Source organism: Siphateles boraxobius, unplaced genomic scaffold (genome assembly GCF_051911475.1).
Source record: "Siphateles boraxobius isolate OS27281-9 unplaced genomic scaffold, OSU_SipBor_1 72, whole genome shotgun sequence".
NCBI lineage: Eukaryota > Metazoa > Chordata > Actinopteri > Cypriniformes > Leuciscidae > Siphateles > Siphateles boraxobius.
This window is the reverse complement of record NW_027509200.1, coordinates 2,115,792-2,138,627: the sequence shown is the minus strand read 5'-3', so window position 1 is coordinate 2,138,627 and position 22,836 is coordinate 2,115,792. Positions and strand designations below refer to the sequence as shown.

Sequence of the window (22,836 nt, the reverse complement as noted above, 5' to 3'; positions counted from 1 at the left end):
CATTGCTCAACACAACATGTGAAGATCACTGGGCTTCAGGAGCATTTTCTGCTCAGCACTTGGGTGTGACAAGTTCACTGAGCTTCAGGAGCATTCCTGCTCAACACCTGAGTGTGATAACTCACCGAGCTTCAGGAGCATTTCTGCTCAACACTTGAGTACGAAGAACCTCACTGAGCGACAGGAGCATTTCTGCTCAGCACTTGAGTGTGACAAGTTCACTGAACTTCAGGAGCATCCCTGCTCAACACCTGAGTGTGATAAACTCACTGAGTTTCAGGAGCATTTCTGCTCAACACTTGAGTGCGAAGAATTTCACTGAACGACAGGAGCATTTCTGCTCAGCACTTGAGTGTGACAAGTTCACTGAGCTTCAGGAGCATTACTGCTCAACACCTGAGTGTGATAAACTCACTGAGCTTCAGGAGCATTTCTGCTCAACACTTGAGTGCGAGGAACTTCACTGAGCACCAGGAGCATTTCTGCTCAGCACTGCGTGTGATGAATTCACTGAGCTACCTGTGATGGACTCACTGAGCTACAGGAGCATTGCTGCTCAACACCTGAGTGCGATGAACTTCACTGAGTTTCAGGAGCAATTCTGCTCAACATGAAGAGTGATGATTTCACTGACTTGCAGGCGCAAGGCGACCATGAGTCGCAGTCACTTTTAGAAGGCTCACTGGGGTTAAACGCATTTCTGCGGGCCCCTGGGGCAGCTGAGTTCCAGTGTTTGTCCAAGGGTAGTCCGCTCGGTTTACCCAAACACTGGCGGAAAAATGAAACCAGGAGGGCAACTGAGCGGCCCCGGAATGGTCATGACCCAGCCGGACCCAGGGGATGGAGTCTCCACTTGCCCTGGCTATAACTGTCGTGAGGCTCGATGGCGGCACGATTGAGTAAGCGGGAGGAGTGGAACAAGGCGCCCTCAGAAGCGTCTGACTCCAAGGAGGAGGTGACGGGTGAGTTTGTGACATGCAGGGGAAGCTTGCGCAACGGTCGCAATGTCTAACAACTCGAGGCACGAATGCCCGTGTAGTCGGGGGTCGCCCAGGCCCCCGTTAAAACACGCCCTTTGTACATGGCCCCTCTGTTGAAGAGGGTTTGGCAGCAGACCGGGATGAACTATAGTCACACAGGGTGAGCTGCTCTATCACGGTCACCTCGGTACTCGATCGTGAAGCTAGCGCTGAAGCGGTCACATATGGAGGGAGCCAAAGGCTGCGACTACCATATACTCCAGGAGCCTCTGAAAGTTCTTTCAGTGGGACCCTTTATCACTTCAACACCAGCTGAACACATTCTCATTGGAGAGACATGTTGGACCGAGTACCTCTCCAAAACTAGAAAAGAGATACTCAGCCCGTGGGCGAGATTACTCTCTTCCAGTTGACCTGAAGACCCAACGGGCTCTGGAGCACTCGAGGGGAAGGACACTGTACTGATACTCCACCCTTAGACGCAACACACAGGATGGCCTGCGGTGCGGGAGGTAGAGATCTGAAGCACCTGTCTTTCAGGTCAAAGCTGCAGACCAATCTTGGGCCAAGATGGTCACGACCCACCCCCTAGTAGCACGAAGAACGAGTTTACAACTGGCCTTCGTACCGGCTGGAGGAGCGGCTATATCAAATCCTTCGCCAGCAGGATAAGATAAGCACGCACAAGTCAGGAGCACTGCTCAACACTCGGTGTGAAGAATATCACTGAATTTTCAGGAGCACGTCTGCTCAACACCTAATGTGATGACTATCACTGACTTGAGCGGGGTAGCCGAGCCTGAGGTGGGGCAGCAAAGTAGAGAGAGTGGTGTTAGTGTGCTGTGCAACACTTACCTGTCTCTACAAGCGGCAGGGGGCGCGTGAGAAGGTGGATGACCGGGTCCTCGAACGCACCAAGCTGCCTGCTGGCGACCAAGGGGGAGCTGAGGGGTGTAAGGCTATACAGGGTCACACCCGCCAGACTGGCCCTCTTGGGACCCAGGAACAGATTAAATTGCTCTCTCTTTGAAGTGTGGGTACCGCTTGCTCCGCTTTTTTTTTTTTTTTTTTTTAGGGAGCCAGCGGCGGAACAGACACACACACAAACAAAGGCTCCACCCGGCCCTCACCCGGGGGGAGGGAGTGATCGTGCCACTCCAAGAGCATCTCATCCATTCCTGGGCGGCCCGCTCCGGAATGCTTTCGCTGTCGCTTGCCACCTGGCTTGGCAGCGCCTGGAGCGGGCTGGGCGTCTCAACTGCGGCCGGCTCCATGCTGAGGCCTGGGTGGAGGCTGCTGCGGAGGGCCAGCAGGAGCGGCGGCCTGAGAACGCCCACGGCGACGAGCAGGCGGAGGAGCTGCCACCGGCGGCGGTTGGAAGCAACAGCTGACCACCGGGGCAGGATGTGCCGGATGACCTCCGTCTGCGCTTGAGCGGCAGAGAACTGTTTGATGCAGTTCTCCACCGCGTCGCCGACCAGCCCAACCTGGGAAATTGGGGAGACCAGGAACCGAACCTTGTCCGCATCCGCCATACCAACCAGGCTGAGCCAACGAAGGCGCTACTGGACCACCAAGGTGCACATCGCCAGACCGATCACGCACGCTACGACACCCCTACCCCGGAGGGTGAGGTCGGATGCAGTGCGGTGCTCACCTATGAGCGCACGGTCTGGATTACCCTCGTGCATGCCATGGGTGCCCTAGCCTGCAGCAACGCCATGGCACGCAAGAGGAAGGGGCTTGCCCATAGGCTTTGTAAGCTCTGCCCGTCGGAGCAGACGAAACTCACAGGCCTTAGGGGGGAGACGAGGATCCCCCCAAAAGGCAGCAGCCGCCGGACACAGGTGCACCTGTGTCGAAAGACCGCTCCAATGGAGGGACACCTCGCAACCCTTCACCGTTCCTCCATCAAGGGTAATGAGGGGGAAAAGCTAGTCAGGCAGTTTCTGGCAGAGAAAGATGCTGTTCACCACCTGACAAGCTCTCCATGCATTTCGGGAAAGAAAGGCACTGGGGCGGCGAGCTGAGAACCAGCGCGGCCCGCCCCAAGATACCAAACTCCAGATTCCAACCGAGACTGAACGGGACACGGTGGAGGTTCCACTCGAGCCCGGCAGCCTCGGCGGCCCGTTTCAGCATAGCTGATAATTCTGGATCCGGCTCGGGCAACATTGAACTCCCGGAGGGAGACAATGCAGCCGAGTCATCATCTCTAGAAGTCAGCTCACCCTCCGATGCTGCAATCGGCGTCCTGTCCTCCAGGGGAGCCCCGAGTGAAACCGCTGGCCCACCCATTACAGATGGACCAGCAGACAACACAGGAGGCTCCAGTGGTTGCAGTGGAAGGGAGGAGTGAGGAGCCCACAGGGAATGGTTACCGGGCGGGACATCCAACACTATCCTCCGGTCACCCATCCCACACAGCACCCGAGGGTGGGGCATGGTAATGGGGACTCGCTTTCCGCGAACGAAGGCGAGTCTCGCCCTCAACACTGCGACAGTCATGTTCCCACAGTGAAAATATGAGCTGTAAGCCAAACACGTGACACAACAGTTGTGACCATCAGAGAGAGACAGGGAACGACCGCACCCAGAAACGCACGGGCGGAATGACATCTTGAAAAAGACGCAAACGCACCCGTGTTGCTCTTTCAGAAAATAGGACCGTCACCAGTGCCGGAGCACACAGGGGAATGACCGCGGCAACACTGAACAGAGAACTGAAACAGTGAAGCACTCACTTTTCCGCCCTCTAACCAGCCATCAACACACACAAACATTTAGAAATTTGTTGCTGATAAAACAGCAGTTGAGAGCTCAAAGCTCGCGATCACCGCTGCACTCGCGCTGTAGAACACCAGCACTGGGAGAGTCTTCCTGAAGAACACCGACACACTCGCTCGTTGTAGACAACAGCACTCTCAGAGACATCAAACGATCGGCTCCGAAGCGAAAGGCAACTAGTGCGTGCATCCACTTCCGTATTTATACCCGCGCCGCGGGGGCGGAGTGTGTGATGCGAATCACGCACGCCAATTACATTGGCTCGTTCAATAGTACTCGAAGAAGACAGGCTCTCTAGCGATATCCCAATTCAGTCGACCGTCGACTACGTCTGACGTTCTCGACTGAAAGGGAACTATAAATTTCAGCAATTGTCTTGGAGGCTTCTTCACTATCTTTAAATGAATGATGTATCACCTATTGGTCACCCTTGCTCACTAAGATATCAGTATCAGCCATCGGTTGACCTTAAACTTCAAATATTAAGGTGAGACACTACAGGTGAATAGGGTATTTTTTTAACTAGCAGATATCACCATGAAACTTTGCCAGTTGATTACCTACATTAAGATGAGAAAAAAATGTATTACAAGTTTTCTGTAATTTAATGTTTAAATATGCAAATTAGACATTATCTAATTAAATATGCGCAAATCTGCATATATTTAAAAAAACGAAATCTGAGTATTGGATAAAGCCAGGTTCAAAATTATTTTTTCATTGTGTTCACATATTAGATGGGAAAAAAATTACAGAGGGATTTATGGATATCTACTTTTGTTATCCTGTAAATCAGAATATACTGCCAATAGCCTTAAAAAAATGATTTTCGACATGTTTTTTGGAATAAAATGTTATGTAAATCAGGCTAAGAATAATATATTTACAAATCCCTCTGTAAATGTCTTCATAATATACTAGGTACAAGACTGGAAAGTTTGGTGTATATAGGTGCTACTGACGTGGAGATTTCGGATTTGGAGTGAGAGAGAAAAGTCATTTTGAGAAAACGGGCTTTAAAGATTTAGCATCAGCCATTGAGATCGCGCATTTAGAGTAAAATCCCCCCTTTTAGTTTCGCGATTGGTTGCTGATAACAAGGAAATGACCATATTTGGATCCGGCAGTATTGTACAGCAGAGAGCAAGCTTTCTAACGGTGTGTGTGATGACAGAGTGCAGATCGCGATCGCGGAGCAGAAGGATGATTTATAACGACAACTTTTGATGAGTTTATGGGAAATCTACAGACGCAAACAGGCAAAGTGTAGTAAAATAAAGACCTAAATGTGTATTTCGGACTTTTTTTCACCACAAGTCTGAAAGAAGACATGTTATTGAAGACTAATATCCTAAAATCTAAAATTTGACCAGTGAAAAAAAAACGATGTTTTTGCCTGCCGTGTCTCGCCTTAAAAACAAATAAGATTTCTTAGGTTCTTAGGTTTAAGTAATCTTAGCTTTACTTAAATCATTAAAGATTTCATATCAAAAAGATGTGTATATGTGTATGGAGGCAATTTTAGAATTATATTGAAAGGCCTTTAACTTGCCACAAAAGTGTAAACTGTCTCATCTAATAGTGTCTGTACAGTCAAGTCAATAATATTGTTGAATATTAAGTGTCCCCAACTAAGCAAGCCAGAGGCAACAGTGGCAAGAACCCAAACTCCATCAGGTGACAGAAATAGAGAAAAAATCCTATAGCTATAAAAGCTATTAATCTTAACACAAATATTTTTTTCAAACATGCTTTATTTTATCTAGGAAATGTGTCACTGAGTAAAAAAATACTAATGTACAGGAAATAGTAGTTTTTGAAGAGTAATGTTAGTTTAACTCAGCCTCTTTTCTATGTTATGTAAAAAAAAAAAATCATGGAACATAAATGTAATATTTTTAAATAGAAAAAATGTATGTGTTCCATCTAATTATGTGATGTGATTAATTTCCCTTGTAGGTTAAATGATTGTAACTTAACAGACAAAAGCTGTTCAGCTCTGGCTGCAGTTCTTGGATCAGATACCAATCTGAAAGAGCTGAACATGAACAATAATAATCTGCAGGATTCAGGGATGAATAAGCTCTGCACTGGACTGAAGAATATAATGTGTAAATTGGAGATACTGAGGTAAGTTTAGCCACAGGAGTCACATGACTAGAGTGAGGTGCGATGACTGACATGACGATGCCGGAGGCAAAAGAGCAAGAGAACCTTTGTGAATAAAAGTAGCATTTCTTTGTTTAATATAAGTGAGTTTGTCTTTGTTCTATTGTTGTTGTGTTTTTCATTCAAAATAATAAGGAATCACAAAATCAGCATTTTTTAAATTAAGGGGAAAATCCAAAGATCTTTCATTTATTAGTGTTACAATGGGTTATACTATGCCATCAGTCCTATTTGTTTTGTTGATAAAAGTTTGATGCTTAATATAAGCGAGTTTGTCATTGTGCTATTTTATTGTTGTTGTTTTTTCATTGAGAAATATTTATGTGACTTTAAGCTATATTTTTTTTCCAAGAAAAGGAAAGATCTAACATTAAAGATCAGAATTAGAGCTACAGATCCTGAGAATCATTGACAAATATATTTTCTTGTAAAATATGTGGTGTAATTGGTTACACCTGCACTGGTACTTAAAGGGATAGTGTCACGATCCACAAACGGGAAACAGAGAGATCCAATTGCAAGTAAGAATTTATTGGGGAAATCCATAATCGTACATCCAGTCCAGACAGGGGTCATAAATCCATAAACACGATCCAAAAACATAAAACAATAAACAAACGATCACAAAGCAGAAACCGACCTCAGATGTGGTGTGAAGAATAACAAGGACTCCGTAACAAACACTAAACAGGCAGGGTATTTATACACAGAACAAGACAATCATGATGGGGAACAGCTGAGTGCAATGAACAGTGATGAGCGCAGACAAGGATTGTGGGGAATGCAGTTCCAAAAGTGAATGACACTGTGGGGAAGGAGGACCTCTAGTGGACATCAGGGAACATAAACCAGACACTGTGACAGATAGTTCACCATAAAAATAAAAAAAATAGCCCCATGATTTACTCACCCTCAAGTCATCCTAGGTATATATGACATTCTTCTTTCAGACGAATACAATCTGAAGAAGCAGGCAGGAACCGACGAACATTTAAAGACTTTTAATGAAAATTAAAGAAAAACAAAAGAATCCGCCAGCAGCCCCTTGTGGACGACTGCTGGCTACACCAAACAGAAATAAAACACAACATAAAATCAGGCCTGTTCCTCTCTCGTTCTTCATTGTCGTCGCTCCTCCTTTTATGCTTCCGCTCCTCCGTTAGAGATGCGAAACCGGTGCGTCTCACAGGTGTCGTTCATTATCACTCACACCACCGGCCTCACGCCGTTCTCTCACGGCCCTCGTCCTCGTCCTGCTCGCCACACTGAGTTATATAAAAAATGTCCTGGCTCTTCCAAGCTCTATAATGGCAGTGATTAGCTGTATATTTTTTGAAGTCCATTAAAGTGCATCTATCCATGATAAAAGTGCTCCATGTGGCTCTGGAGGGTTAATTAAGGCCTTTTGAAATGAAGTGATGCGTTCGTGTAAGAAAAACATCCATATTTAATACTTTGTCAGCTAAAATATCTAGCTTCCAGCAGACAAATAAACTAGTTATTTAATTATGCCATTAAAGCTAGGACTTTAATTAGGCCATTCTCAAACTTTAATTTTCGAATTTTTCAACCATTTTCAGATTACGTGTTGTGGATCATTCAGATCAAAGACTTTCAGAACTGTACAGTTTTAGATTATTGCAATCTCGAAAGTGATGTTGATGTCTAACATATTCAAGTTTTCTGTGCCTTTTGGTTTCTTCCATATTCAGTTGTCAGTTTTTGCAACTAACTTTCTATGCATTTGTACAAAGAACTAAATAAAATTCCAGTTTAAGGATTTCTATTGTTCAGGTTTAACTGATTAATCAGCTGAATGTTTTCCTCTCTGTTCTAGACTCTCTAACTGCAGTGTGACAGAAGAAGGTTATAAAGCTCTGGCTTCAGCTCTGAGATCAAACCCTTCACACCTGATAGAGCTGGATCTCACAGGAAATGATCCTGGAGAATCAGGAGTGAAGGAGCTCAATGATTTACTGCAGGATCCAGACTGTCAACTGAAGACACTGAGGTGAGACGGGATCAAATAATACAAAATTAGCTATATGCAGGCTAGATATTCATAACAAATACATACATTATTTTAGTTATACAATAAGCTGGACAATTTGTTGCATCAAAATGATCAAGATCAGATCAGATGCTGCAGATTCTGTCATGATGATGATAACCGTCAACACATTTGTGACCAGTCACGGAAACTAGGGACACAAGTCGGTTCTGGGGCATTTTGAGTTATTCATAGATTCTGAGAGTGTAATATCCAAGCTTTCCAACGATGTGTAACATGTGGAAATCTGATAATATTTGGAGAAGTTGTGGCCATTTTAAAGTAGGCACTTAAAAAAGCTCAAAGAGGAGAAAACGAGCTCTAAAAGATTGTGCAGTTCTCACCTGTCTCTGCTGCTGGGGGTGACAATAGGGCTCATTTACATCTCATTTAGATAAGCCATACCCCCTGTAAAGCTCCTCCATGTGCTTTACAGCTTTTTTTACACTTCGAATGAGTGCACTTCTGCCGCACTAGGCGAAAAACAATTGTGCTGCCCCTCTATTTGCAACGTACCAGCAACAACACACAAAGACCAATAATGCCATATAGCCTGCATATAACGCGAAACCAGCAACAACACATAAAGACCAGAGGTGGAAAGAGTAATAAAATATTCTACTCAAGTAAAAGTACTACTACTTCAATGAAATTTTACTTAAGTACAAGTAAAAGTACCGGTCTAAAAATCTACTCAAGTAAAAGTAAAAAGTAGCTCATTTAAAATTGACTCAGAGTAAAAGTTACTGAGTTACTTTTTTAACAGCGGGGGTGGGGTGGGGGACCCTCCCGTGTAGGGTTGTAATGGTATAAGATTTTCACAGTATGGTAACGTCTCAGAAAATATCACGGTTTACAGTATTAATCAATTGTTAAATAAATAAACTGTATTATTAAATTATGGGTATTATTATTATTATCATCAGTTAAAATGACAGTTAAATTAATGAAAACAGGATTTTTTTTTGGTTGAACAAATGCTTTTATTATAACAAACTTGAAATAATTTGTTTGTTTATTAAAATTTCAATAAAACATGTCTAATCAATTAAATTTGATAATTAATAATGAATTAGATTAACAACTTATTTTTAACATTAATAATTTATTAAAATGTTTAAGAATAATATTGTCCTATGAAATGTATTTTATTCAGAAAATTAATGTTTCTTTTTATTAGGGGTGTAACGATATTCGAACCAAACCGAAGAACCGCGATACAGAACCCACGATTCGAATGGCGATACTCTCATGGCGTACCGAACACGCCCCGCCCTGCAAGCTACTCCGGCCCCGCCCAGCCCGGCTAATTGATTGGACCTGGAATCAGTGTTGCCAAGTTCGCTTATTATAAGCGACTTTGGGCTTGTTTTTCTGTAAAGTCGCTTACAAATATTGTTAGTCGCGGGTCGCGTTTTTTTTTGGGCTTGTTTCTAAAGTGTAGTTGCTTATTTGAGCTTGTTCTCAGCTCGTTGTCAAGCAGATATTTTCTATATGTTATTTAAACGTAGGAGTTTGTCTTGCCTGTTCCCTCTGTCTCTCCCCTTTCCCTATACACAGAGTTTTTTCCCCACCCACATCCTGCTTCTAATTGGCTCTGACCCAGATGGCAATAAGTACTAGCCAATCAGAGGCAGAGCAGGGCAATCGTTTTTTTTTTTCTGGTTAGGAAAACGTCAGTGAGTGACGTTTAAATGAAAATACGTGCGAGTCGCGACTGTCGCGACTGATGGTGACTGGACTGTAGGAGAGTTTTTATATATAAATTATATTTTAGATATTATAGATATAGATATTATAGTTTAATATTGTTTAACCCTTTAACTGTCACTCCCCCTTTTATCGCATAGACATGAAAATCACTATTCAAACTTAAATGGTTGTAATTCAAGAATGCTTTCGAATATAGACCTATGGTTGGTCTTGTTTTAAAGAAGACATTTGCCAGATTAATGTTGAAATGAAGTATTATGAAGTTATGAAAGTGAAACAGAAAAAAAGTTATACAAGTTTGAGTTTATGAAAATGAACAATGTAAAAATATCATTATTTATATTTTATATAAAATATATATATTACAAAATATATTTTACTCTAAAACTGCCAGAAAATGTAAGCCAAAAATCTGAAGAAGTTGTGTTCCAAATTTTAGGTTGATATCTCAAAAAATGAGCTTTCAGTAAGATTTTATTTGGCCGCAGTACCAACATTTTTCACTAGATGGACAGCCAAGCTTCATCACAGAAGAAAAATAAACTACCGTGTGCACAGTTTTACAAAACTAGGCACAGTTTACCAATCTGTCCACATGGATGTAAATTGACAATCTGTACCCACAGTTTAAAACTATCTGTCACCACGGATTGTAACAGTAGCGGTAGCGCGGAGTAAACGCGAGTAAACGCGAGTAAACGCGATCATCTCTTCCTCAGTTACAGAATAAACATGAATGGACACCTGAAGATATGTTGAAAAATACAGTATACTTACTGAAAGGCATCATAACTCGTGTAATCGCTCAATCAGTGTTTCATCAGCGCAAAGACGTCAATAAAACAGCATAGCTTGTCACTAGCATTATATTTACCTCAGCAGGCTAGTGATTAAGTGTCCACAACTTGTTGGTTCCTAGAGAAATGAACTCTTGCACTAAATAAATGCACAATATTATCCTATATATTATATTTTACTTAACCTGTTAATTATATCTTGATTATTTAAAGTACGTTTAAAATATCTTTAATGAAAATGACAGCAACTGTGTAAATTATTATATTTCAATAACAAATTAGAGTAAAGTTAATGCAAAAACTGACAAAGACACAATTTTCTCATTAAACCACTGTTTAATTTTTTTTTTTAGCTTTCTAAACCGAACCGAACCGAGACATCAAAACCGTGGGAAAACCGAACCGTCAGTTTTGTGTATCGTTACACCCCTACTTTTTATGATTTAATCCAAATATATTATCAAAAACGGTGGTAGGCTAATCAAATGTAAATTTAAACTTGTGTCCTTTTATTTTTTGGGGAAGCGCTGCAAAAAAAAGATTTACTAAATTAAACCATGGACAAAAAAAAATATTCCTATAAATAATGTTCAAATAAAATGTATTATTATTGTTATTATTATTATTATTTTGAGAAGTAGGCTACGTTCTACTGTATGCCTACAATAGTAATATATTTCTGTCATAATTTCTCCTAGTAAAACCAAACTTTTATTTTGACGGTTTGTGAAGACCTGTAATAGTGTATTTGACAATGGATTTTCTCAAATAAAATTATGAAAATGCTCATTAGGCGTTCTCTCAGAGCAGCTCTGGAAATGTTCATGTATTCATATCCTCAAATTGTTTGTGAGACGCTGAAAACACCATGAACGTCACGAGTACTTCAGTATGTAGTAGACAAACGCAGCTCAGCAGAACAAATAGGGTTAACTTATATATTTACTTGCAGTATTTTTGTGCTTAGCTTAATTATCCACAGACCATGTCGCGATTGGGTTTATTGCACAGTTCTACTTTCCATGTATTCATCCATCCATTATTTTGCATGTTTTACGTGACATCTGCATTAAGTGAATTCCATTTTCATGACTGGATTCCGGGATTCCCTTTGCATCACGTAAATCGGGACATACCTTTATCTGCAGGAGGGATGGTGTCCTATATCCTCTTTTTGCAGCCACTTTGCGTCCACATTTTTTGCAAATTGGATATCTATCCTCGAGGACCACCACGCTTTTTTTCTACTTTTCATACTGGCCATAATTCGCTTGGCGCTTAGCTTTCAGCTTCAGCTGGGCGTCACCTTTTTTGCGCGTTTGTTCGGGTTTGTTCTCCCGCCCTTCAATCAATTCAGTAGTTTCCGGAGTGTGTGATCCCCCCCCTTGTATTATTATTTTTTACTCAGTAACGGATATGATTTCAAATGTAGCGAAGTACAATACTTCAAAGAAAACGTACTTAAGTAAAAGTAAAAGTACAGATTTTAAAAACTACTTTAAAAAGTAGAAGTACACAAAAAAACTACTCAATTACGTAACGCGAGTAAATGTAATTCGTTACTTTCCACCTCTGATAAAGACCAATATGCCATATACATATAACGCAAAACCAGCAACAACACACAAAGACCAATATGCCATATAGCCTGCATATAACGCGAAACCAGCAACAACACATAAAGACCAATATGCCACATACATATAACGCAAAACCAGCAACAACACACAAAGACCAATATGCCATATAGCCTGCATATAACGCAAAACCAGCAACAACACACAAAGGCCAATATGCCATATACATACAGTATAACGCAAAACCAGCAACAACACACAAAGACCAATATGCCATATACATATAACGCAAAACCAACAACAACAAACAAAGACCAATAAGCCATAGGCCTACATATAGCGCAAATAGTACGCAACGCTCGTGTGCCCAAAATGTCAACAATATTAAAGTTTATGTAGGAGGCAAATGCCTGCTGGCATTTTTCTTTAAGCAGTCATTTCTGCAATTTTCCAAATAATAAATAAAGTGTGTGACACGTGATGGCCAAGTATGGTAGCCCATACTTGGAATTTGACCTCTGCATTTAACCCATCCAAGTAAGTGCACACACATTAGGAGCAGAGTAGTGAGTAGTGAACACACACACACTGCAAACGTGGATACACACACCTGGAGCAGCGGGCAGCCTTGAGGGGCGCCCGGGGAGCGATTGGGGGTTTGGTGCCTTGCTCAACGACACCTCAGTCATATTCCTGCCGGTACTGGAATCGAACCAGCAACCTTTGGGTCACCAGTTCAACTCTGTTACCATTAGGCCATGACTGCCCCACAAAGGGCAGTCACACTGCATTTCACCTTTCACCATAATCACATTTCACCTCCTCAAATTACTGTTGCAAATCTCTTTACACCACTTTCTTATGTGCGTATACACACACAAATGAAATGTCCGCAAGCACATTATATCATCAGCAGGTTCAGCATCTTAAATAACGACTAAAGAGCAAATGAAGCTTAACTTACATTTCAGAAACACGCACGGCAGGCCTTCATCGCAGCAGCAAATGTCTTAACTGCATCCTCTATTTCGATTCTCCGTCACATATGAAACAGCCAGCCACCGCTGTCAGCGAGCCGAGCCGCCGTATTGAAGCACTGAGGGCGAGCGCGCTGCGCCCATACCTCCGGTTCAGTTTCCCGAGCCCACGAAGTGCGGCGAAAACATTTTCGGTGTAACTGCCAGACGGTTCATCTCGTCTGCGACAATCTTTGCGGCATCCATCTTCATTGAATTTTGATATCAGAGAGAGCTGGCCAGAGCACAGCATAATAAGTAGCCATGTGGTTGACTTGGAGGGCGGGGGCAAAAGCGCCGGGTTATTCAGTATGGATATACACACAGACAATGACACGCCACGCCCCTACTGCATACTAGAATCTCCGAAAACAAGCCGATTTCAACCTCAAAATGTAAGCTTTTAAATATACCAATACTGCTATCTCAAACATGGAGAGGCTTCTTCGTGATTTCAATTAACAGATTCTCCAAAAAATTGAAAATCACCAATTTTGAAAAAAAACTCTTCTTTCTCATTTTGCTCGAAAGTTGTGCTGCCGACTTGTGTCCCTGGTTTCTGTGACGGGTCACATTTAGTTGTGCTACGAACTACAGGTCAAAGGCTGCATTTACATTAGCCCCTTTCACACAGAGATTCCGGAAAATACACGGATAAAGTGACCCGGGATTAGATCTGGGTTCGTTTGATTTTGATTCATTCACACTGGCAGTGATTTTCCAGAATGTGCGTTCACACACAACCCGTAAAAATCCCGTAAAGACACGTGACATCGATGTGACATGTAATGTCTCAGCAGCGTCTATAGTTTGCTAATGAGCTGCGATTTCTCTCTCGAGAAACCACGCTTGTGCATTTTATTCTCTGATTCGATCATAAACTAGCGCATTACGCATTAGGTTTCACTGCTTTCACTTCACTCCAGCGTAATCATTACGACACGGCACTGATTACGGCTTTTGTTCACACAGCGCGCGTTCCGGGACTGATCCCGGCAATGTTACTAGGTCCCCAACCCGGCATCGATCCCGGCATCAATCCCGGGTCGTGTTTGCGTTCACACAGAAGGCGTTCTGGCAATTTCCCGGCAATTTCCCGGGATCAACGCGCTGTGTGAAAGGGGCTACTGTAAGTCTTAAGGCACAGATCCATTTACCAGCATGGACAAGATAACAGCTGTCATGACTCATGAATGTTTTGCTACGCAAAATCTGACGGAATATATATATAGTCGGGAAAAGATTTTCGTCAATCTACAGCTCAGATCTAGAATTCTTGAGTTAAATAAAGTAGCCTTGTGATATATATGTTTTTAATGAATTTGAATGAATTAACGAGAGAGAGAGAGAGAGAGAGAGAGAGAGAGAGAGAGAGAGACAGAGACCTAATACTGAAGTTTGTTGGTTTAATTACAGTGAAGTTACCACCTCATTGCTGAGAAATATAATGTATCTTCTAGTAGTGAAGCTGTTGTATTTATAAAAGTTATGGGCAGAGGTTGAACACCAGCTCCTGAATATTTCTGTGTTTGCGCAATTTCTTTTCTTTACAAAGATAAATATAAAGTTCCCACCTCTATAAAAAGCTGTGAGCGAGTGCATACATGCAGGTCGGCTCATAATTAAACATTAAAAAGCTATCTTTGTGAATAAACGTGTCGTCCTCGCCTAGTGGTGGCTTGGAATTCAAAGGAGAATCGTATATGCGTGTGTAGACTGAGGTCGGATGTCCAGATATCGGATATGTATCTGATTTAAATCCACATTTGGAAGCGGCTCAGATCGGATACGAAAAATTGGATCTTGTGCGGATTTTTGTGTTTACACGTGTGCAACAAATTCCGATCTGTGTCAGATGTGAGTAAAAGATTGGATTATTTGTGCCAGTGTAAACACAGCCAAATAGACATCATCAGTCAGTATTTGTGCTGCTATTCTGCAGTATACCTTAATAATTAACATGCACAATTTTGTTTTTGTGCACACTTCCCATAAAAAAAATTCTAGATAACCTTTTAGTGAAATAGTTCCCTTTCAAGGGAACTCGAGCTGCATTTGAGACGCGGTGGGAACGCTCTGCGTGATTACGTCGTGAAGCACGTGTAAAATCAGTCCAATGGAAGCCCGCTACGACATAGGTGACGTCATAGACCAGGAAACTATAAAACAACCCTGAATTCAGACCGCGACAGCTTCTGTACCTTCAGCAAGCGCTCTCTGTATATCTGTCCTTATCTATTTATTGTTGTCTGTCAAGCCCCTTCTTTGAGGAGGACGGTTCGGTTTGGGCTCCCCGAAGTGCGGGTCCCGCTGCCGACGAGGCACAGCGTTGGCTTTCATCTTGGGGTTTGCAGATGGATCTAGTAGCGGAGTTTGAGACGGGCCCCGCCCTTTCTCAGCCCTTACCTGCTGATTCCGGTGTCTTTGCCCAGGAAGCAGCCCACTCTGCGGCTTCTCCTTCCCAGGCTGAGGCACCAATATTACGGCTATCCAGTTCTGAGGATCTGGATGTCGTTGATATGGGGGATATTGAGTGTTCGCCAGCTCATACCCCTGCTGATGAGGAGCTTTTGGAGGTTTTATCTCGTGCTGTTACTAAATTAAATATTGAGTGGCCAGCCGATGATGTTGATGTTGAATCTAGAAAGAGTCTTTTAGATGAACGTTATCTACCATCTAGATCACGACCTCCTCGTCGGGAACTCCCGTTTTTTCCCGATCTCCACACAGAGGTGTCGAGATCGTGGATTAAACCGGCGTCTTTCAGAGTGCATAATCCGCAGACTAGTAATTATAGTAAAATTCAAGGGATTGATCACTATGGTTATTTGACTATGCCTCGTGCTGAAGACACGCTAGCGAGCTATCTATCGTCGCACGACAGATTTATCTCTCTTTATCTCACTTCCTCGCCGGTCCAGTGTCCCCGAGGCTGCTCGCAACATAAAGCCTGAGCTGTCTCGTCCGTCTACGAGCTCCACACATAGAAGTCAGCAAAAATAGAGCGTCGCCGCTCGGGCTCCTCCTCAATCTGGGGTTCCTGAGTGGCGGTCGCAGTCCAAGCCTGTTAGAGGTAGACAGGATCTGAGGACTGTCATCACTAAGAGAGCTTGGTCTAAGAAGAAGTCATGACGCCAAGGCTATCAGGCTTCTGAGGGTGGTCCCCTCCAGGGAGGAACGATTCCGAGGAACCGTCCCTCCTTGGCACCCTCCGGGGGGCGATTCTCCGAGGAGAGTCGTAGCGTTGCCACTTCGGTTGTTCCCTGCCGGTTCGCCGCTTCAGGGCGCCGAGGTGTCAGCGTCCCCGTGCAATCCTCTGAGGAGGGTTGTAGAACGGTCAGTTTGGTTGTTCCCTGCCGGTTCGCCGCTTCAGGGCACCGAGATGATTTGTTCAATCAAATCCAGAGGCCAGTCTCGAGGGACTGGTTCCCTTATCGGAATTTCTGGCAGCGTGGAAACTTCTGCCAAATTTTTCTTCATGGGTCCTGCACATAATGGAAAAGGGTTACAGAATTCACTTCGGTTCTCGTCCGCCCAGATTTCAGGGGGTCCTCTCTACGGTAGTGGACTCACAGTAGGCTCTGGTTATGGAGCAGGAAGTACTGACACTTCTTCGAAAAGGAGCTATAGAAAGGGTTTCTCCTCCCAGCAGAGAGTCAGGGTTTTACAGCCGTTACTTCATTGTTCCAAAGAAGGATGGAGGGTTGCGTCCTATTCTAGATCTGCGCCATCTAAACAGCAGAGTTCAGAAACTCAAGTTCAGAATGCTTACACTCAAACAGATGGTATCACAGATTCAGTCCGAGGACTGGTTTGTCACAATAGACTTGAAGGACGCGTACTTCCATGTATCTATCCATCCTCATCACAGGAAGTTCCTGAGGTTTGCTTTCGGGGGCGAAGCTTACCAGTATCGGGTTCTTCCATTTGGCCTAGGTTTATCACCCCTCACCTTTACAAAATGCGTGGATGCAGCTCTGGCTCCTTTGAGACTCCAGGGCATTCGCGTATTAAATTACATCGACGATTGGTTGATTTTAGCTCAGTCAGAGCAGTTGGCAGTTCAGCATCGAGATGTCATTCTGTCCCACATAAAGAGTTTGGGGTTGCGGCTCAACACCAAGAAGAGTGTGCTCCTCCCGGCTCAGAGGACCACTTTTCTAGGTGTAATTTGGGATTCGACCACAATGCAGGCACGTCTGTCTCCTGCACGTATTTCTGCGATTCTCATAGCCGCAAGGAATGTGAAACTAGGCCAGTCACTCACTGTAAAACAGTTTCAGAGACTGTTGGGTCTCATGGCAGCTGCGTCCAATGTAATTACTTTTGGCCTTCTGTACATGAGACCCCTGCAGTGGTGGCTCAGGACCAAGGGATTTTCTCCAAGGGGAAATCCATTCCGCAGGATCAAGGTCACGCGGCTATGCCTTGGTCAAGTGGAAGAAACCTTGGTTCCTCGCCCAGGGACCAGTGCTTGGGGTTTCAAGTCGACGCGTCACACTTTCGACAGATGCTTTCCTCAAGGGATGGGGAGCGGTCATGAGTGGCCGCTCGGCGCAAGGTCTTTGGCAGGACCATCAAGGTTCCTGGCACATAAATCGTTTGGAGATGATGGCGGTATTTCGAGCGCTCAAATATTTCCTGCCAGACCTGAAAGGCCATTATGTGTTGGTCCGCACAGACAACACATCGGTGGTCTCTTATATCAACCATCAGGGGGTCTGAGGCCCGGGGAGTGGAGACTTCACCCCGAGGTGGTGGAGCTCCTGTGGGAGAAGTTTGGTCAGGCTCAAGTAGACCTTTTCGCATCATTAGATTCAACCCATTGTCCCATGTGGTTTTCCCTCACGCACCCAGCTCCTCTCGGACTGGATGCTATGGTGCAGGTGTGGCCGAGGCTGCACCTGTACGCTTTTCCCCCGATATCGATGCTTCCGGGGGTTCTGGAAAGGGTTCGCCGGGAAGGGGCTCGTCTGCTACTAGTAGCCCCTTACTGGCCGACCCGAGTTTGGTTCTCGGTCTTAGTATCTCTTCTGGACGGCTCTCCCATGGAGATTCCACTCAGGAGGGACCTGCTGTCCCAGGCAGGGGGCACGATATTTCACCCTCGGCCGGAGTTGTGGAAACTGTGGGTCTGGCCTCTGAAGGGGCCCGGCTCAGGGAATCCGGTCTCTCGACTGATGTCGTGGAGACCATCCTCCAATCCAGAGCTCCTTCCACGAGAAGACTTTATGCATTGAAATGGAAATTATTCTGCACTTGGTGTGGTGAACGTCACTTAGATCCTGTTAACTGCCCTGTTGGTTCAGTTCTTGATTTCCTGCAAGACCGTTTCTCTGCCAGATTATCTCCTTCCACCTTGAAGGTTTACGTGGCGGCTATATCTACCTACCACTCCCCTCTGGGGGGTTCTTCTATCACGAAAGATCCTTTTATCACTCGTTTTCTCCGTGGTACACTGAGGTTGAGACCTGCACTGCACTCTAGAGCACCGGCTTGGGACTTGGCCATTGTACTTGAGGGTCTGGCTTTGGCTCCCTTCGAGCCCATCGAAGAGGTTTTCAGAAAAATTCCTCACTCTAAAAACTGTATTTCTCCTTGCTATTTCTTCTATCAAGAGAATTGGTGATTTACATGCCCTGTCGGTTGCTCCTTCATGTCTGGAATTTGCACCTGGTATGGTGAAAGCATTTCTCTACCCGAGACCGGGTTGTATTCCTAAGGTCCCAGTTAATGTTGGGGGCCCAATGGTGCTGCAGGCCTTTTATCCTCCACCTTTTAATATCCCAGATCAGGAACAACTTAACCTGTTATGTCCAGTTCGGGCTTTAGATGCCTACGTTCACAGAGCTGCCCTGTGGCGTAAGTCTGAGCAGTTATTTGTCTGCTTTGGGTCACAAAAGAGAGGATGCCCTGCATCTAAACAGGTGATGAGCAAATGGATATTTGAGGCTATATAGTTGGCTTATGAAGCGGCCGGACAGCCTTCACCTATGGCTGTACGGGCCCATTCTACTAGGAGTATGGCGGCCTCTATGGCCTTAATTTCGGGTGTTTCCCTTCTTGACATTTGTAATGCGGCAGGTTGGTCTTCTCCACATACATTTGTCAGGTTTTATGACCTTGACCTCTCCACTCCTGGGGCGAGGTTGCTTGCTTCTTAGTGTGCGCAGGACTTCACACAGAACGGGCATTTGTCACTATGGCGTGGTGGGTATGGGGTTCCCACCGCGTCTCAAACGCAGCTCGAGTTCCCTTGAAAGGGAACGTCTCAGGTTACGTATGTAACCCTGGTTCCCTGATAGGGAACGAGATGCTGCGTTTATCTGCCATACTTCCTGCATGCCCTGATCGACTTGCTTCAGGCCTTTCAGAAGCTGTCGCGGTCTGAATTCAGGGGTGCTTTATAGTTTCCTGGTCTATGACGTCACCTATGTGGTAGCAGGCTTCCATCGGACTGATTTTACACGTGCTTCATGACGTAATCACGCAGAGCGTTCCCATCGCGTCTCAAACGCAGCGTCTCATTCCCTATCAGGGAACCAGGGTTACATACGTAACCTGAGACGTTTTCTCTGTGCTGACGTTTCTCACTCCTCCTGCTTAAAAGCCAGAAAGATCTTAATTTCACACTCTGTATTAAAGGCACACTATGCAAGAATTGTACCTTAATATAACAGCTTCAAAGTAATTTCGGTGATAAACAAACTCATAGTAGGGCGAATCATCCTGGTAGTAAAGCTTGGGGGGGACGCCGATCGAAAAACCAGCAATGCAAGTTTGAGAGGAGCGTCCCCGACAAATCTCGCGAGAATCACAAAATGCTTTACGGCAACGACGTCCCACACATCAACAACCATCAACAACCGCATATGAAGCATGCAGACACTTGCGCGCATTTCAGATGTGATACTCGACGATGGAAAAAGCAAAAGAAAACGCGGTCGGAAGAGACTAGGAAAAGGAAAAGAGAATCTGACAGCGTGAGGAACCAGACAAGAGTCCCACTCGGTCAGGCTTTCACTGTTAAAGTTGATTCCTGCGATTGTCATGAGAACAGTTGTTAATATCTCACATAATTATCAGGACATAAATAAGCCTGCACGTTGTAAATAGTGTAAATGAGCGCAATTTGCAAACTATTATGATAAATTGCAATAATCATGTCTAAGACATCATAACGGACATTGTTACGAAATACATACAAAATAAATTTACATGTAACTTTAATGTTCTGGCATTTTGTAATGTTTACATTACACTCAAAAAACACAAATGAAATTATACAGTAGGCCTAGGCTATAGGCTATTTACTTATAATTTAGCTGCAATCATGTAAAAACGTTATAAGCCATCAAACGTGGTAGGCTACTTTATTATTATAAAGTGCAGAGGCCGTGAGTGCAGAGACGCTCTGCGTGAGTGGTATTTACGACGGTAATGTTAAATACAAGTACTCTACAGCGACTCTAGGGATCGCTTTTTGACAAAAACGAAATTCCTGCATAGTGTGCCTTTAACACTGAAAATCATGATCTAGTGAGCTTTTGCCCTTCTTCTCTGTGAGACGCTTCTGTTCTTATGAGTTTGCTTTAGGACTGAGTGTCACTCTAGTTTCTTTTAAAGGCAAACTATGCAGGAATTCCGTTTTTGTCAAACAACGACTCCTAGAGTCGCTGTGGAGTACTTGTATTTAACATTACTGACGTAAATACCACTCTCGCAGAGCGATTTCATACAAATATTAGGCTACTGCATAACTGTATATATTGTGCTATCGAAGATAAACTACTGATGATGGTAATAGGTAGGGATGGCCCGATACCATTTTTTTCAAACCGATACGAGTACGAGTATTTATATTTGTGTACTTGCCGATACCGAGTACCGATACCGATATTTCTACCGCAAAAGCAACTATAGGCTCCCAGAAAAGAAGACAGAAGACTATTTTAGAACACAGGTTAGAAGACTGTTTTTATTTTCTTCTCTGCTTGTTTTAACAAGTCTAAAAATAAATAATGAGTAAAATAATAAATGTATTAACACACAAACCACTGTTAATTTAACAAAAGCAAGCAGTTACTGCGTGCATGGTCTGACATGACTGAATGCGCGCAAAGTGCGCTTCCTTAATAGCCTAATTCCTAAAAAGCTGACAGTTCATCGCGATCTCACACATCTGTTATTATCAATGAAGCTGACTGCACAATGAAGCTTTCATAATATCCACACTTTGTTTGTTATAATTAGAGGATTTGCCAGCATACAGAATTCAGCACTGAACAAAAAAGTTTTGAGCGGTGAGGGGAGTCTATCTTAAATGCTTCTGATTGGCCATTGCGTTCAAGAAATCAACACACATGTCTGTGATTGGCTACATCGCTCAACACTGCAAACATGTTATGAATAGAAACTCTGGCCTGTAAATCGTTTCTATTTTGTTTTAGTTGTTCTTATTGCTTTTCTGCAACAGATGAATAAAAATCTATTAGTTTTAATGTTGTATTCATAGATATTTCTAGTTTGCGGGAGTCCCGCGAATCGTTTTATTCTCCCGGAACCCGCACACAGAGTGAGTGCATTACCGCCCGCGCCCGCGCTCGCACTCGGCCATCAAATCTAGTGCCGTGCCGCACTCTATTGCGTTGGGAGTGCACGTCCCTATGCCTCAGTTCACCTCGACAAAGCACTCGCGGTGGGCAGTTTCGTTTTGCAAAATGTACGTGGTATCGGGGCGTGGTATCGGCAAATTTTTATGAGTACGAGTACGAGTATATGAGGACAGTAACGACCCGATCCCCGATGCCAGTATCGGTATCGGGCCATCCCTAGTAATAGGATAATAATACGTTTGCCAAGCGTTAGCCTACTTTATAGTAATGACGTTAACGTAGCCTAACGTTACCTCGTTTGATGGCTTATAACGTTTTTACATGGTTGCAGCTATTATATAATTTCATTTGTGTTTTTTTGTGTGTAATGTAAACATTACAAAATGCCAGATGACATCAATAAAGTTAGCCTACATGTACGTCGCATTATTTCATACCATTGGCCGTTATGATGTTGTTAGACATGATTATTGCAATTTATCACAATAGTTTGCAAATTGTGCTCGTTTACACTATTTACAACGTGTAGGCTTATTCATGTCCTGATAAGTATGTGAGATATTGACAACTGTTCTCATGATAATCGCAGGAATCAACTTTAACAGTGAAAGCCTGAGCGAGTGGGACTCTTGTCTGGTTGCTCACGCTGTCAGATTCTCTTTTCCTTTTCCTAGTCTCTTCCGACCGCGTTTTCTTTGCTTTTTCCATCGTCGAGTATCACGTCTGAAATGCGCGCAAGTGTCTTCGTGCTTCATGTGTTGTTGTTGATTTGTGTGACGTCGTTGCCGTAAAGTATGTCGTGATTCTCGCGAGATTTGTCGGGGGCGCTCCTCTCAAACTTGCATTGCTGGTTTTTCGATCGGCGTCCCCCCCAAGCTTTACTACCAGGATGATTCGCCCTACTATGAGTTTGTTTACCACCGAAATGACTTTGAAGCTGTTATATTAAGGTACAATTCTTGCATAGTGTGCCTTTAAATATATATTTATTTGTGTATTTAAATGTTCAAAGAAAAGTGTTACATCTAGATAACTAACTAGAGCTTGTCTTTAGAACAATAATTAAGTTATCATATCAATATTTTTTAATATTTGTTTCATAATTGCCAACTTTTGAGTTTTGCTTGGAGTG

The 22,836-nt window shown here is 43.7% G+C and overlaps 1 protein-coding gene across 5 annotated transcripts in view; it reads left to right on the top strand.

Moving 5' to 3' along the window:
* The window catches only part of LOC143724299 (NACHT, LRR and PYD domains-containing protein 12-like), a 575,203-nt gene that overhangs the window by 29,646 nt on the left and 522,721 nt on the right, over positions 1-22,836 (top strand). For all 5 annotated transcript variants that reach the window (XM_077217284.1, XM_077217285.1, XM_077217288.1 and 2 more), the window contains exons 8-9: positions 5,727-5,897; positions 7,774-7,947. In XM_077217284.1, coding sequence (XP_077073399.1) covers positions 5,727-5,897; positions 7,774-7,947 — 345 coding nt within the window. The remainder of the gene's footprint in view (positions 1-5,726; positions 5,898-7,773; positions 7,948-22,836) is intronic.